The sequence below is a fragment of the Xyrauchen texanus genome, chromosome 43 (genome assembly GCF_025860055.1).
Source record: "Xyrauchen texanus isolate HMW12.3.18 chromosome 43, RBS_HiC_50CHRs, whole genome shotgun sequence".
Taxonomy (NCBI): domain Eukaryota; kingdom Metazoa; phylum Chordata; class Actinopteri; order Cypriniformes; family Catostomidae; genus Xyrauchen; species Xyrauchen texanus.
The window spans coordinates 23998492-24014132 of record NC_068318.1 but is presented as its reverse complement, the minus strand read 5'-3'; the positions used below and the strand labels follow the sequence as shown (position 1 = coordinate 24014132).

General features: G+C 38.7%; 1 protein-coding gene across 1 annotated transcript in view; it reads right to left on the bottom strand.

The window, feature by feature from the left end:
- stard13a (StAR-related lipid transfer (START) domain containing 13a) overlaps positions 1 to 10036 on the bottom strand; it is a 75919-nt gene extending 65883 nt beyond the window's left edge. Inside the window, exons 1-2 of the mRNA XM_052116416.1 lie at positions 9933 to 10036; positions 752 to 782 (exon numbers count right to left, since the gene is read on the bottom strand). Coding sequence (XP_051972376.1) covers positions 752 to 776 — 25 coding nt within the window. The 5' untranslated portion in view covers positions 777 to 782; positions 9933 to 10036. The remainder of the gene's footprint in view (positions 1 to 751; positions 783 to 9932) is intronic.
- Between the last annotated feature and the right edge of the window lie 5605 nt (positions 10037 to 15641).

Here is a 15641-nt window from a genome sequence, read left to right as displayed (position 1 = left end):
AACAATAGACTTGTGAAATGTGTTCACAAGTTGGCAGTTTGTTTTCCCAATAATTTTGCTGACATGAAAACCACATGCTATTTTCTATTGTTGTCTTACATGACTCTACATTGCTATGAAACCATCTCCAAACCTTTAAAAACATAATTTTTGGATGGCTGAGCTCTGACATACTGTAATGACCTGAGAAGTAATTCCCAGAAATCTATTATACTGTCAAGCATGGAAATAGATGCATGTGTGTGGGAATAAAATAGGAAGAGGAATGTTAGTGGGAATGGTAAGGGAAAATAAAAATATGAAAAGGAATAGAAATTAAAATCGAATTGGAATTGGATCTGAACCAGAACTGGAATGGGAAAGGGAATGGGAACAGAAAACAAGAAGGACAACAAGAACAGAAACTGAAATAAAAGCATAAAAGTAATGTGGGAAAAGAAACAAGAACAGGAATAAGGATAGAATTTGAAATCAAATGGGAAAAGGAATTGGAAGGGGAACAAGAACTGAAACAGTTATGGAAACCAAAACAAAAGCATAAATGTAATGAACACAGGAGTTGGAAGAGATACAAGAAAAGGAATAGGAATAAGAACAGGAACAGGAATAGAGTAGGAATATGACTAAAAACAGGAATAGTGTAGGATTCGGAATAAGAACTGGAACCAAAATATAAAATTGAGGAGGAAAGAAAATGGGAATGGGAACGTGAAAAGGAATCAGAATACAAATGGGAATGAGGTCTTCCTACCTGCTGAGCTGGAATTCATCATCATCCCCACCTAAATTAAAAAAAAATGTTACATGAGTCACTGACAATATGCAGAGTGACCAAAGACAAGCTTCACCTTTGACCGTTGACCTCCAGAGGCTAACTGAAAACATGAATTCACCTACAATAACAACTTCAAAATGTGAAGACGACACGCCATCAAAGTTCAAAAGACCATCAACAATGCATTCGATTTTAAACAGATTGCAATTAAATGCTTTTTAATCGCATGAGAAACTGTCCTTTAAAGTCTCAGCGAACGTCAACATTCCACCATTTATAGCTGGATTCACACTGGCTTAGAGGCCAAAACTTCATCTAGTGGAGGTCAAATCCAGCCACACTATGCCTCATGTGTGAGTTTGCTGGGGATGTTTGGAAGAAATACTGATCCGGAGAGCTGATAGGTGGTTTCAGTTCAGAAATCAAGTGAATGCTGATCTCATGCTTTCTTATTGATTAAGGGCTCCAATTACACAAGAGAGCCAGTAGACAGAGATCTCACTCAGCAATCAATACAAACTCTATTTTAGACTTCGATTTCAGTGCTATGGTTCATTTGCACATAGTGGACAGACAGTTAACTGCATTCCAGTAGCATCCAATAGTCAGAAGGTAAATTCGTGTCTTGTGAGTGAATAGACAGAATCACTTAAAAACGTACAATTCTACCAAATCAATATAGCACTACTCTGTTTTTTGGACATGGTAGTACAATGCTAATCTTTGAAATACATTGGAGCACCATGTAAATGGTATATAAATATGGCAATCATTCAGTACCATGTTATATATCAAAGTACAATGTTTCATCATCTAATAAAATGATGTAAAGAAAATCAATTTTCTTTTCAATCGGGTTGCATTATTCCAAGTTAATCAGTTGTATTTGGATTATAGTTTGCTGAAATTATGAGACCTTTACAATAATTTGTGTTTAACATGCACAACAAAATGAACTACAGGCTATAAAAGACATAAAAAGAATCACATCATATTTCATGGGCTCCAGTTCTTTCTTCAATCAAAAAATACTGAACATTTTAGGAAAGCAGAATTTTATTTTGGGTCCTCATTCTTAGCTAGTTTCAGGGGTGTCTATGAACTGATCTAGTTGGGATAGAAGGCCATTCGACAAGCTAAAGAAATAATAGGTTTCTGACATGACCCACATTACGGGCTAGCATGTGACTCTAGAAACTAAAAAAAGAGAGAACCCAGGGGAAATGCTGGCCTTACATGTCTGGCCAAGAATAACTTCAACAATGCATGAAGGTATTAGTTGAGACTGTACCATATGAAACCAAACAAATATTTTTATTTTTTTTAAAGAACAGTGGAGAGATTGCATTTTTCTAGAACAACTCAAACCCAGGGCCACATAAATCTTTTGCAGTCATTTGCACTCTCAACTACTGTCATGGTAGAGCAACAATTTAAAGAGAATTAATTACATTTTCAACATATTTCTAGACAAATGTCTGAATATAATGCAAGAACTCACATTAAATGTGAAGTGTGCAGTTTATTTGATGTAAAAAAATATTTCTCCTTTCTCAGCTTAATATGCACAGATACCTCTAAGAAAGGCTGTATGGCGTTATCAAAACCTTGCTCTGTTTATTTGAGCATCTCGAACAGTCAGACACAGAAATATTGACTCAACCAATGGAGTGAGTTTATGGGTGGGACTATATGTTTGACTGACCATTGGAAGATGTGGGGAGTGTTCAGGAAATCTGATTGAAAACAATCATTATTTTTTAAATTCCATTGATGTTCTGCTAGAGGCAGAGAAATTACATTACATAATTCATCTATAAGTGTGTACAACAGGACTGAACCTTTAAAATGTGTTGACCGAGCATTCGCACCTGAGTTTGCATACTTTAGTATGTTTCTGGGCTTGCATAGTCTCATTTCAAAGGATCCTAGAAAGAAAGCTCTAAGGATAGATAGTCACATCATAAGCTTGGATGACTTGCAGGTTTCCATCTAATAGAATTAACCCATTTCCCTCATGTTTATGTAACCCAGGAGGAATAATGCACCAGTGTAAATGTGCCGTTTAAGGAGCGCATCGTGACCTGGTCAACTGTTCTAGCTGACTGTTTTTTTAACCCAGGGGTTGAGGAGAATAGACTGGTTATCTGTTTTGCCTGCAGATGGCTGGACTGCATGTGAGGCTGAACACATTTGGCCCTCCGTGGCTCACCCACCAGTCAAAGACACATTTGGACAGCTACATTTTATCAGTGGTAGCCGAGGAAAAATAAACTCACTCTGAGAAGCCTGGTATGATCCCATGACCTTAAATTCCAGTATACATGCAGAGATATGCATACACACACAAACTGATAAACCGCAGACATCTACAGGAACACACATGTGTTGGAGTCATCAACTGAATACTGTGACTCTGTTGCAATAGACGTTGTCTGATACCAACAGTCACCTTTAGATGTAAACACAAATTAACAAAGTCAAGTACTCTTTATGAATGACACAAGAATCAGCTTTGTCTCCCTTAGGAATATTACAAATGGAAACAAAGTATTCGTTGAAAGACTTGATAATACACGATAAGAGAAGAGAACTATTAAATTAATGTAGATAGCATAGACCAGATAATTGTAGAATGAATTTGATGAGAAATGATTCATATCGAGTTCATATTGAAAACGTCATGGTTTCTGTTGTAACCTCCGTTCCCTGATGGAGGGAACGAGACTTTGTGTCGATTGTAGTGACACAAGGGTCTTTCTTGAGAGCCTCGCGTACCTCTGGATTTGAGAGAAGGCCAATGAGAAATTGGCAGACAGAATTTGCATGTCCTGCCCCCGGACATACGGGTATAAAGGGAAGCGGACGTGCAAATTCTTCTGTTAAAACTTTTGTATTATTTGAGTTGATGTTTAAATCATCATTTGAGGGTTTTAGGGTTTGATGACATTACATCGTCATGGCAACAATGTTGTAAAATTGACTATATGTTTCCACAGAAAAGGTTAGTAAATTATTTTATCACACTAAAACTATGTTAATATCTTAACTTGTATTGAACCCGTAATATACCTTTAAGCAAACATCTCGATTTGCTCTCCATTTAATCTCATTGTGTCTAGGAGAAACAACTGAGATAATAAATGGACCCCCCACACACACACACTTTTTTTCCCCTACACTCAACCCCACAAAGAGCATGGAATTAACAGATACTACTCAGCTGGGCCTGTTAATTAGGGATACATGGATTTGGTTTCACCATTCTATCTTTATTCTCTGAATCAGGGTTATTTTTCTCTGCATTTTGAAGACATTTGAAATACTGAGACACCATTGTTTGGTGTGAAAATAATAAAGTCTTTTCATCTTTTGTGATGTGACTTTTTTCAGATTATCAGGATAAAGAAATCAATTAAATAAATTAGTGTGTCCTGTATTAACAGGACAGGTTGGCAGATGGGGTTTAAATCGATGATTCAGCAGTCTCAGGAGAATTGCAATGGTTATGTTCAGAAATGTACTTAATCTGTCCCTAATCCCCGGCTGTGTTTGACAACATGAACACAAAACAATCTCAATATATTTGCACATCGGAATCCCCCATTTCATAGACCTGGTTTAATCTGACCCGCAAGCAAGAGAGGAGAGGACAGGGAAATTATGCTATAAAAAGGTGAAGTTTGTAATTTTTAAAGTCATGCGGATTTGAAACATTATGATCATGAGTAAATCATGACAGAATTTTCATGTTTGGGTGAACTGTTCCTTAAATGTAGAAAGACAACTTTAAGAAAGCCATTTGAAGTTTGATTTCCCCTGAAAAGCATAAACTCTGTGGCTCTATGGCACTACCAAAACATTTCTCTATTTGTTTGAGCAACCCAAACAGCCCAAAACAGCAACATTGGCTCAATCAATTGCATGAGTTTGGGGCGGGATGATCTGTTTGTCCAACCTATGGACGACCAGGGGAGTGTTCGGGAAACATGTTTGAAAGTAGTCATTATTTTTGCAATTTTGTTTGGTGACACTAGAGTACAAATTTCATACCACACCCGTAAGTTTATTGTAGTGGCATATTCAGTTACACTTGGCATAAAAGTCATCATTATAATAAGCATATTCACATTATACCCTCCAAGATTGTGAGTTCTCATACTAGAGAACTTGAGTGGCCTGGCTCAAGAGTCACAGGGTTAAGAAATGTCACACGGGATCACAAGGGGTGAAGTCGAGCCATATGCGTGATCTCTGACTATTTCTAAAATGGGTCAATCAAATGGAAAATTTGTGAAGGATGAAAAGAGGTTCAACCCTTGTACTCTGTTTGTTACGGGCCCATTCTCTTAGTGTCAAATTTGACCCCAAACAATAAACGTGTAATTTTGCACCATAATCATGTAATTTTTTTTAACAGATGTAATAACACTAACATTTTATGTTACATTCACTTCATTGAAGATCTACATTTTTCAATTCCATTTATTAAGAAAATATGAAAAATGTGTCATGCATTAGGGACATATTGCTGCCATCTGCTGGATTTATTATTTTCTGAAATTACAACTATAACCAGTAGATTACTGATATTTTTTGAGCTCTTAAAACAAGTAAATGATAATGAAACGAAAAGGAATGAACAGTGATAATTCATTTTGTGTACAAACAGAAGGCTTAATAATAGATAATAAACATTTTGCTCCCACCCCCCAAGCCTAAACTTTCTCACAGTGGAAAAGGTCAACGCCACGGTCTCAAACTCAGCCTTTGATCTGTGTGTGAGCATGCTTGGTGTGCGCCAAGTATTATTGTCTCACCCTTTCATTTCTGTGTGTGTGTGTGTGTGTGAGTGTGTGTTGTTTGTTGTGGATGTGCTATGGTCTCACCTCTTCATTTGCGTGTGTGTTCTGCATTGTAGCTGATTTTATTTGACAAATTATATAAAAAATGCTCTCTTGTATGGTCTCATCTTTTCATTCCTGTGTGTGATTGTGTGTGAGCAACATTATGGATGTGTTATAGTCTGTCCCCTTCATTTATTTGTGTGTTTTGCATTGTGGCTGATTTATAGATTTTAAAAATTCTCTGTTTTATCATCTCACCCGTTCATTTCCTATGTGTGGTCAAATTTGACCCTGGACATGATGAGTGTAAGTGAGTCACACCACAACACCACCACAATTTAGCCCAATTGTATGTGTGTGTGTGTGTGTGTAGATGGCAAATATGGTAAAAGTCACCAAACCTCATGTCACTGAGATGAAGGAAACGTGAATCCATTTTTTTATTTAAAGAAGCTGAAAAGGGGTCATTTTTTGAAAGCAACACTATATGAGAGTTAATCTAACTGACTTGTTTTGTTTTTGCACAGTGTACTTATAAACTTTATAAAAGATTAAGTGGGTATAAGAGTGTTTTCTTTTTTTCCCCACAATATCATATGCAGATTTGCTGCTTGATACAGTCCGTTTTCCCAAAAGGAAAGAATAATCAGAAGACAGACAAATAACCAATAACCTGATGAGGTGCCTGACCTGACAACAGGATATGCTGATATAACAAAAAACAAACAAACACTAAAACATCACTAAACATTAGGTCTGAAACCGGCTCACCATCCACATATATTAAACATTAACACGATGGCCCCTATTTGTAAAGATAATTGATTTATACTGTATATAAATAATGTTAAAGAATAGTCAATGTGCATAGCAATGATCATCAAGATGAAACAAATCTAAAAATATACAATGGGAATTAAAAATTAAATTCCATTTAGAGATTAAAAATCCATTATCATTTCGAGATTAGATTAAAAAATACAATGTGTGTATGTTCTCCAGAAAACACTGTGTATTACTAATTCACAGAGGACACTAAAATCTTTTGTGACAATTTGAACTACTCTTTTTAGGCAAAAGTAGGCCAGGAGATCTCTGATACATACCCACTAAATGTATCTGTGGAACTTAAAGGGATAGTTTCCATAAAAATGAAAATTCTCTAATCATTTACTCACATGTGCATGACTTTCTTCTGCAGAACACAAATTATGATTTTTAGAAGATTTTATTCAGCTCTGTAGGTCCATACAATGAAAGAGAATGGGTACCAAAATTTTGACGCTCCAAAAAGCACATAAAGGCATCATGAAAGTAATCCATACAATTCCAGTTTTTTAATCTATATCTTCAGAAGTGATATGATAGGTGTGGGTGAGAAATAGATTTTTTACTACATTTACGTTTATGCATTTGGAAGATGCTTTTATCCAAAGCGATTTACAGTGCACTTATTACAGGGACAATCCCTCCGGAGCAACCTGGAGTTAAGTGCCTTGCTCAAGGACACAATGGTGGTGGCTGCGGGGATCGAACAAGCGACCTTCTGATTAACAGTTATGTGCTTTAGCCCACTACACCACCACCCCATATATTACTATATATGTGTTTACTACTATATTAAAATTATGGCCAAAAAAAACAACAAATGTTGACGGAGTATAACGACTCTCATCAGCCTTCAGACTTCTGTTAGCTTACAGCTAACAAATTCAAACTCGTGAGGAAAAAACAAAAAGATAAATGTCCTACGTCTGCCAACATAGTACCGAGTTCTTACCCACAAGTCACCATCCATTGCATCCTCGGTATCAAGAACACATCCGGGTAATTTCATGCGTCCTCGTTACTTGTGTACTTGAGGACTGGAAACGAACTTCGGCAGTGGACGATGACATTGAACGAGTCCACGAGAACGTAACAACACAAAAGAACGTAAATTGAGAAATAGCCATTGACTGAGCAGGGAGGAGAATTTATAGTAAAAAAGGACTTAATTATTGATCTGTTTCTTACCCACACCTATCATATCACTTCTGAAGACATGGATTTAACCACTGGAGGCTTATTGATTACTTGTATGCTGCCTTATGGGATTTTCTGAGCTTCCGAATTTTGGCACCCATTCATTTGCTTTGAATGGGCCAAAACAGCTGAGAAATTCTTCTAAAACTCTTAATTTGAGTTCTGCAGATGAAAGGAAGTCCAACACATCTGGGATAACATGAGGGTGAGTAAGTGTTAAAATAATTTAAATTTTTGGGTGTACTTTTCCTTTAAATTCTGTCTTGGCAAGGATTGGATGGCAAACATGTGAGATGTATACACTTAACTGTACATTTATCATTCAAACACACTGACACATCTTATCTAGCAGAACCTAATGAAAGTCAAACAAAGAGACTAACATGGGAAAGAGTCATTCAAGGACACAGAAGACGTAAACATGATTGAATGTGGTGCAAGTCTGTTTTTCTCCATAGTCTCAAGGTTGTCTAGTAACGCTTTTTATACCACAAGTCTAACAATCCAAATATCCTCATAAAACAAAACAGCAACTATGAAACACCATTCATACAGTCATTCAGTATAAGAACACATCTGTCAGTAGAGTGCAGTATTACATTTAAATGAAAGTGTACTCGGCAGTGTATGTCCACTTGCACTGTATTTGACCATGACTCTGACCTCTTAAACACACAATAACTAACTCATTGCACAGGTGACACACAAGTGCATTTAAGTCAGAAATCCTTACATGCTGGGACATAATTTTTCATGTTTCAAGGAGTGTGGCCTCTACTGAAGTGACAATCAAATTAATTTACTTGAGCTTTAATCTGTATAATTGCTCTGTAAATACACCTCATTCCATCACTGTCTCGGCACAACCTACTTTGATTTCATTTATGGCTGGGCAATATGGAAAAAAATTAAATCTCGATTTTTTTTCAAACTTATGGACGATTCTAAATGTATTTTTTATTTTTTTTCAACTTTTAAATGTACTCTAACATGATTCAAATTGTATGGTCTTTATTAGAATGCAAGGCAACCTGGTTAGAGAAATCAAAGTTATTTTCTTTAAAGGAAACAAAGGTATGCAAGAATAATTTACAAATGCACCACAGGGGGAAGTGGTCAACATAGTGTACAGTAAATGTAAAATAAATTAAAATCTAATCAACCAAAAAAATTCAGAAATAATCTTAGTCTTATAATAAAATAATAAAAAGTTCTTAGCCAGCATAGGTATTCATTTTATCTAAACCAATCCTATCTAGAAAGTAATCTAGAAATCAATATCTATAAATTACCAAGTCTATCTAGAAAGAGATCTAGAAATCAATATCTATATATGATCAAGTTTATCTAGAAAGTACTCATTGTATAGCAAACAATTTGTGTGTATATTCATAAACCCCTGCAGATAAATGCGCGCCCTCTATCGGTTCACGCTGAGCAGTGCAGCAATATGAAATAATTTGTCATTACAATTCAGCAAGCAAAGTTTGTCAGAATGATCACTTGCCAAATGCTGGTTATAGATGCAGTACACTTGAAGCACATCACAGAACAAAGCAATAATTAGCAATCTATCTGAATCATCATGGCAAAAGGAGCAGCAGATGTTTGATTCTCCCATAAATAGTCATATACATGAATTGAAATGAAGTGCCCATAACTGTCACATAACTATTGCTTTTTTGTGGGTAAAAAGAAAAAGAGACCTTTCATCACCATGCGAATGCCAAGGCCAGTTATGGTCTTAATCCGGTGTACTGTATACCTGCATCATGGATGAAGCTGAGCCACAATCATACTGCTGTCTTTTATATCAGTCTCCATGTTGTTAACCTGTCACTTTCATTTGGAGTGCGTCACACACATGCAGCTGATCAGATTGGGAGTGGCATTGAGACAAGCGTTGTGAATTCATTTGCTCTTCCTTCAGCCTTTGATGAATTTAAAATGTATCTAACTATAGCGTTTGCATTTATAAAAAAATTTAAATAACTTGTGTCAAAATGAATTGGATGAATAGGAAAAATGCCCCAGCCCTAATTTAATTAATCAAGACACTTAAGAGGATACGTCTCTGACCGTTTTGTTTTATTTTGCTAAGTAACGAGACCTAGAAACACCCAGGGCCTTGGAACACCAACTTCAAAAATGTTTTACTTTCCTGTCAGTGTCACTACAAGGAGATCCTTAAAGTCTCAAGTAATCACATGAAATTGAACTTGACAATAAAAATACACTTAATAACAAGGGCAACTAATAGATTGCAGAAAATAAGAGAAATTTACCTTGCTGTTTCTCAGATGAGCTCAACTTCTCCAGGATGAACAGTGCTCCTCCCTGTGCATTTTGTCCAGTTTGGACTGGCAGGTTCGTGATGGTTCTGATCTGGGATTCTGTTCACTCCCGTTCTCAGAGTAGGAGTAGAACGATGTGGGGCAACCTCAGCAACAAACAAGAAACTTCCCAATCACTCCCAAATGAAACTGTCACATACGAATGCACATCAACAGCATCAGACAGAAGATTCCTCTGTGCCCATTCATGGACACAGGAACTAATCTTGGCAGAAGCACAGAGATATGATCTCACACTAGACCAAAATTTTAAGTAGTCTCATATGCTGATTGTTGTGATCTGTTTTGTCTGTGACTATCATGCGTACCTTATACTGTATTCTCTGCAATTCTACTCGACATCTGAGCAAGTTTTCTTCAAATATAACCCACAGTTCAACAGCAGTGCAACATAATACAGAACCAAACACATCATGCTGCCCCTAACCAATGGACGCTAATTACATACTCATCAAGAAAACCACTTTTTTCTTTAAAACAGAATACAGCCAATTAACTTTAAACAAGCAAAAATTTGCTTTTTGTGTAGTGTGGGTGTATGTTGGGTTGATTTGGGATAAGGGGATGTTAAAAACATGCTCTTCCCTCTCAGTGGTCCTTAAGTCCCTTTCGTCTGTACTCTCAAAAGCCCTCACCCTTCACACAATGGTTGTCTGTATCCAAAGTTCCCACTTGACTCTAGAGGAATGTCCGGTTTGAATCGTACCCACCCTGCATGTCTTAATACTGCTCTTGGTCTGTGAGGGCACTACTGCTGCAACCCCAAAGACACGTCCATATTATCACAGGCCTCTAGACTGAAGCTTACTTGCTGTAATGGTGCTGTAATGGAGTCAACGTTGCAGGAGTCAGCAGTTGCTCTTAGGTTGTGATTTAGAATGAGCCACCTAAAGGAAAACACCCCAAACCCTAAACCTATACCTCAACACTTTCCTTAACCTAATCTCCAAACCAACCCCCAACGCCCAGAGAGGCTTATAGGCCATAGTGGTCAGAATAGTTATTTTTTACTTTTAGTCTTGAGCTACATGGCCTGAGGCTTTGAAGGCCCCTAGCAGTCCAAGGTCCCAGGTCACGGCACGACAGGCCCGACAGGCCCTTTCCATAATCCAGAGCTGCATCAAATGCTTTAACATGCATTTTCACATGCAACTCATTTTCTCAACTTACCAGTTTCCTTGAAGTTTGCCCTATGCAAAACCTAAGGAAAGCACCTGATTGGATACTAGACAATCCACTCCTTGGTGTGTCATGGCATGAGAAACCCCTGGATGGAAACTCGAAGTACAAAACTTTTACCTACCTACCTTTTCTACTACCTTTCTATTGTAGAGAGCACTGATCAGAACATGTATAGTAGTCATAAGTGTCTTGAATCCAATGTCCATGAATTTAAGTGATATAGATGATTGCTCAGACTGCAACTACATCAAGTCTCTCAAATTGCTTCAATGCTTTTCATAAGCATGGTCGCCAGATTGGCTGCATATTTAGGTTAGTGCCGCAGGGCATGTGAGCATACAAAATAGGCAGTCATTTCAGAGTTTTCAGCTGGGGGCCAGATGGCACATTCCATCAACCAATAAGAAAAAAAGGATTTTACCATGGAAAAGCAACCGCAGGTTCTCTCAGAAACAATTACCCTTAATTAACACAATATCAGATTAATTGTGGAGGGTCTACACACATGGCAACACATTCCACTAGTCCTGTTATGACATCTGATTGTCTGTACAGTATGCTGAGCTGGTGTCTGTGAGTATGTTTACAAGTAGCTCCTCACACTAGGGGTTTCTACCTATAGAAACCATATACACGTTATGTAGTGCTATAGTGCATACAGGGGGCCCTGGATGATTTTGCAACTTCTCAAAGAGAAGTCAATAACTGACTCCATGGAAGCTGTGTCTGGTGTACAGGGAGATACAAAAATGAAGCAAGCACTTTTCTGACGAGTAGGACCTTTCAAGAACCCAGAGGCCAAAAATTAACTATAAGTACAAATAAATCTGTAAATTCTAATTATTAGAAGAATGCCTATTCAAAAAAGCACAATGGCGGTGCCATAGTACAGTGATGATATTAGAGGTAATCCCCTGGTACTTTGATATGTACCATGGTAAATGGACAAATACCATATTCATGTATCATGGAATCTAATGGTACTCCAACATACTTCAAGGAACACCATTGTACTACCATAGACAACATTGGATGTTTTTTGTTTTTGGCACTATTCTGAGTTAATTCTAGAGACTGTTGTGCATGAAAATCCCAGGAGATCAGCAGTTACAGAAATAATTAAGCCAGCCCATCTGGCACCAACAATCATGCCACAGTTGAAATCACAGAGATACATTTTTCCCCCATTCTGATGGTTGACATTTACTGAAGCTGCTAACCTGTATCTGCATGATTTTATGCACTGCACTGCACTCTGTCACATGATTGAATGTTTAGATAATCGCATGGATGCTTGTTGGTGCCAGATGGGCTGGTTTGAGTATTTCTGTAACTGCTGATCTCCTGGGATTTTCACACACAATAGTCTTTAGAATTTACTCAGACTGGTGGCAAAAACAAAAAAAAACATCTAGAGAGCAGCAGTTCTGTGGACGGAAACGCCTTGTTGATGGAAGAGGTCAACAGAGAACAGACTGGTTCGAACTGACAAAGTCTACAGTAACTAGAGAGAGCAGTTTTAATGTTGTGGCTGATCGGTGTATCTGGCTCATGAGTCTATGAGTAGCCAACAATTTTCTTGTCTCTTTTTACACTTTCATATTGATAATGTTCATTTTAAATCAGTTGGCGATTGTGTTGTTTGAGTAATGCAAATCCAATTCTATAATAAAACATTGCCAGTGAAGTGTGGGCACTTCACTGAAGGGAGTTCTCCTCTATGATTTAGTGGGATTTGCAGCAACATCAACATTTCATGAATGCTGAAACCACTGCAGTGTATGCATTTGCTGCAGTGTGTCTATGTGAATGTGTCTGTCTTTGACTGTGCACGTCTCAGTGTGCAACTCATAGCTGAAGACATTCCATCACTCTATGTATTCATCCCCAACCTCTAGCGAGTAAAAATAGCCCCTCTCTCTCTCTCTCTCACACACACACACACACACACACACACACACACACACACACACACACACACACACACACACACACACTGGAGCTGTGTGTTTGGGAATCTGGAGATCTGGAGTTGTAAACGAACAGGAAGTGGCTTGGTCGTAAGGCAGTAAATGAGGGTTATTTTTTTCTAATTGTTGCCGTTACTGGGGATAGATTGGGGGAATTTCATCTTTTTTTTTAAGACAGAGAAGTTTCTCAAAGAGGGCCTTTTGTGACTACTGGCAGTGAATGTCGCCATGCAGCCTGGGACATGAGTATCACATAGAACTGGGATATATATATGGAGTTTTCACAATATAGTAGCTTACCTTGCTGCAACATAAAAGCAAGCAACACTGTGAATATTGCAATGATTTTCACTTTAGATGTTAATTTCCATAATTTTTTATTAATATATTGGCATATTGCTAATCTTTCCTTCGCGTGACTTATTAAAGTTGGGTTGAGTTTTATTCAAGTTAAGTTTAATTAAGTGAATCAGTTAAAGCTGTCCATTTTCAAATATTATAATGTTTTAGCAAAAAAATATTGCAATTTATTGTTTGATTGGTGAATGATAATATATATATATATATATATATATATATATATATATATAGATAGATAGATAGATAGATAGATAGATAGATAGATAGATAGATAGATAGATAGATAGATAGATAGATAGATAGATAGATAGATAGATAGATAGAAGGGTCCACAGCAGAATTAATGGAGGACACAGGGAAACAGGCTTCTCCTGGCACAGGTAAGATTTTTGATTGGCAATTTCAACGCTAACAGCTTCACAGGTACGTAGTTTCACAAACTCATTAGCTTCACAGATACGAACACTCATAAACTCAGCTTCACAGACACCATGGACTTCCCTGTGCCAGGCTCTCTCTCACTCTCTGCTGGTGGTGTGGCTGCTTTTATGCCGCTCGCCCCATGCTCATTGGAAATAGAGACAGGTTTTAGACTTAATCTAGCTCAGGTGCAAGCGCCCTTACCACTTCCTCTCTCTCCGTACGGACACTCGACCATGCCCCTGTTGCCACATATCCCCACTGCCCGACTCAGGCCGGGGAGACATCCAACATGTCTACCATCCCCACCCCCCACCCCCCATTTCTGGAAAGGAAGTTGGCGACAGCCATCTGAGCTCCCCGTCTGTGGACCACCTTGAACTTAAACGACTGAAAAGCCAGATACTAACGGGTGATCCACGCACTGGCATCTTTCATGCTGTGAAGCCATTGAAGTGGGGCGTGATCCAAGCAGAGGATGAAGGTCCACCCCAAAAGGTAGTACCGGAGAGTGAGGACCGCCCACTTAATGGCGAGACACACATTTTTTACAGTGCTGTACTTAGTCTCCCTCAGCGAGAGCTTGCGGCTACTGTACAGCACCGGGTGCTCCTACCCCTCCACCACCTACGAGAGCACTGCCCCCAGCCCTCTATCTGAAGCATCCATTTGCAAGACAAAAGGGAGAGAGAAATCAGGTGAATGTAAAAGAAGCCCCCTGCAAGCACTACTTTTAAAGGGGTCTGGAGCTCCCTTTTTAGTGAGATCAGTCAGCGGGCTGGTAACATCCGAATAATTAGTCATGAATCTCCAATAATAGCCAGCCAGCCCCAAGAACTGTCTCACCCCCTTTTTGGTCTTTGGCCTCGGGCAGGTCGCAATCGCTGCAGTCTTGTCAATTTGAGGGCAAACCTGCTCGTGGCCCAAGTGTGGCCCAGATACCGTACCTCCACCTGCCCAATTGTGCACTTCTTGGGGTGTGCTATGAGTCCCGCTAGTCGCAGCAATTGAAGAACTACCCTCAGATGCTGTATGTGCCGCTGCCAATCATTGCTGTAAATGATGATGTCATCTAAATAGGCAGTGGCATAAGCTAAATGCAGTCTTAGGATTCGGTCCATGAGAGGCTGAAGCGTAGCAGGGGGCCCCAAACAAAGCGAATGAAAGTGTCACAAATTGGTGTAATCCAAACGGTGTGGAGAAGGCTGTTTTTTCACGGGAAATTGGTGTCAAGGGGATCTGCCAATTACCCTTTGTCAAATCCAGTGTCTAATAAAATCGAGCAGTGCCCAACCGATCGAAGAACTCATCAACGCGAGGCATTGGGTATGCGTCAAATTTAGACACTGCGTTGACTTTTCAATAATAAACACAAAACCGTACAGACCCATCGCTCTTATGAACAAAAACAAACGGGCTGGACCAATAGCTTTGGGATTCCTCTATTACCCTCATATCGAGCATTGCATCCAGTTCTTCCCAGACAAATTTATTTTTGTGTTCGGGCATTCGGTAGGGACGGCTACATACCACCACCCCCGGCTTGGTGTCGATGTGGTGCTGGATGAGGTTCCTGCGACCCGGTAGAGGGGAAAAACACGTCTGCAAACTCCTGTTGCAACTTGGCCACCTCTGTGAGTTGATACAAGTAAAGGTGGTCTCCGCAAGTCACCGGGGTGATATGATTGTGTTTTGTATTAATCTCTGG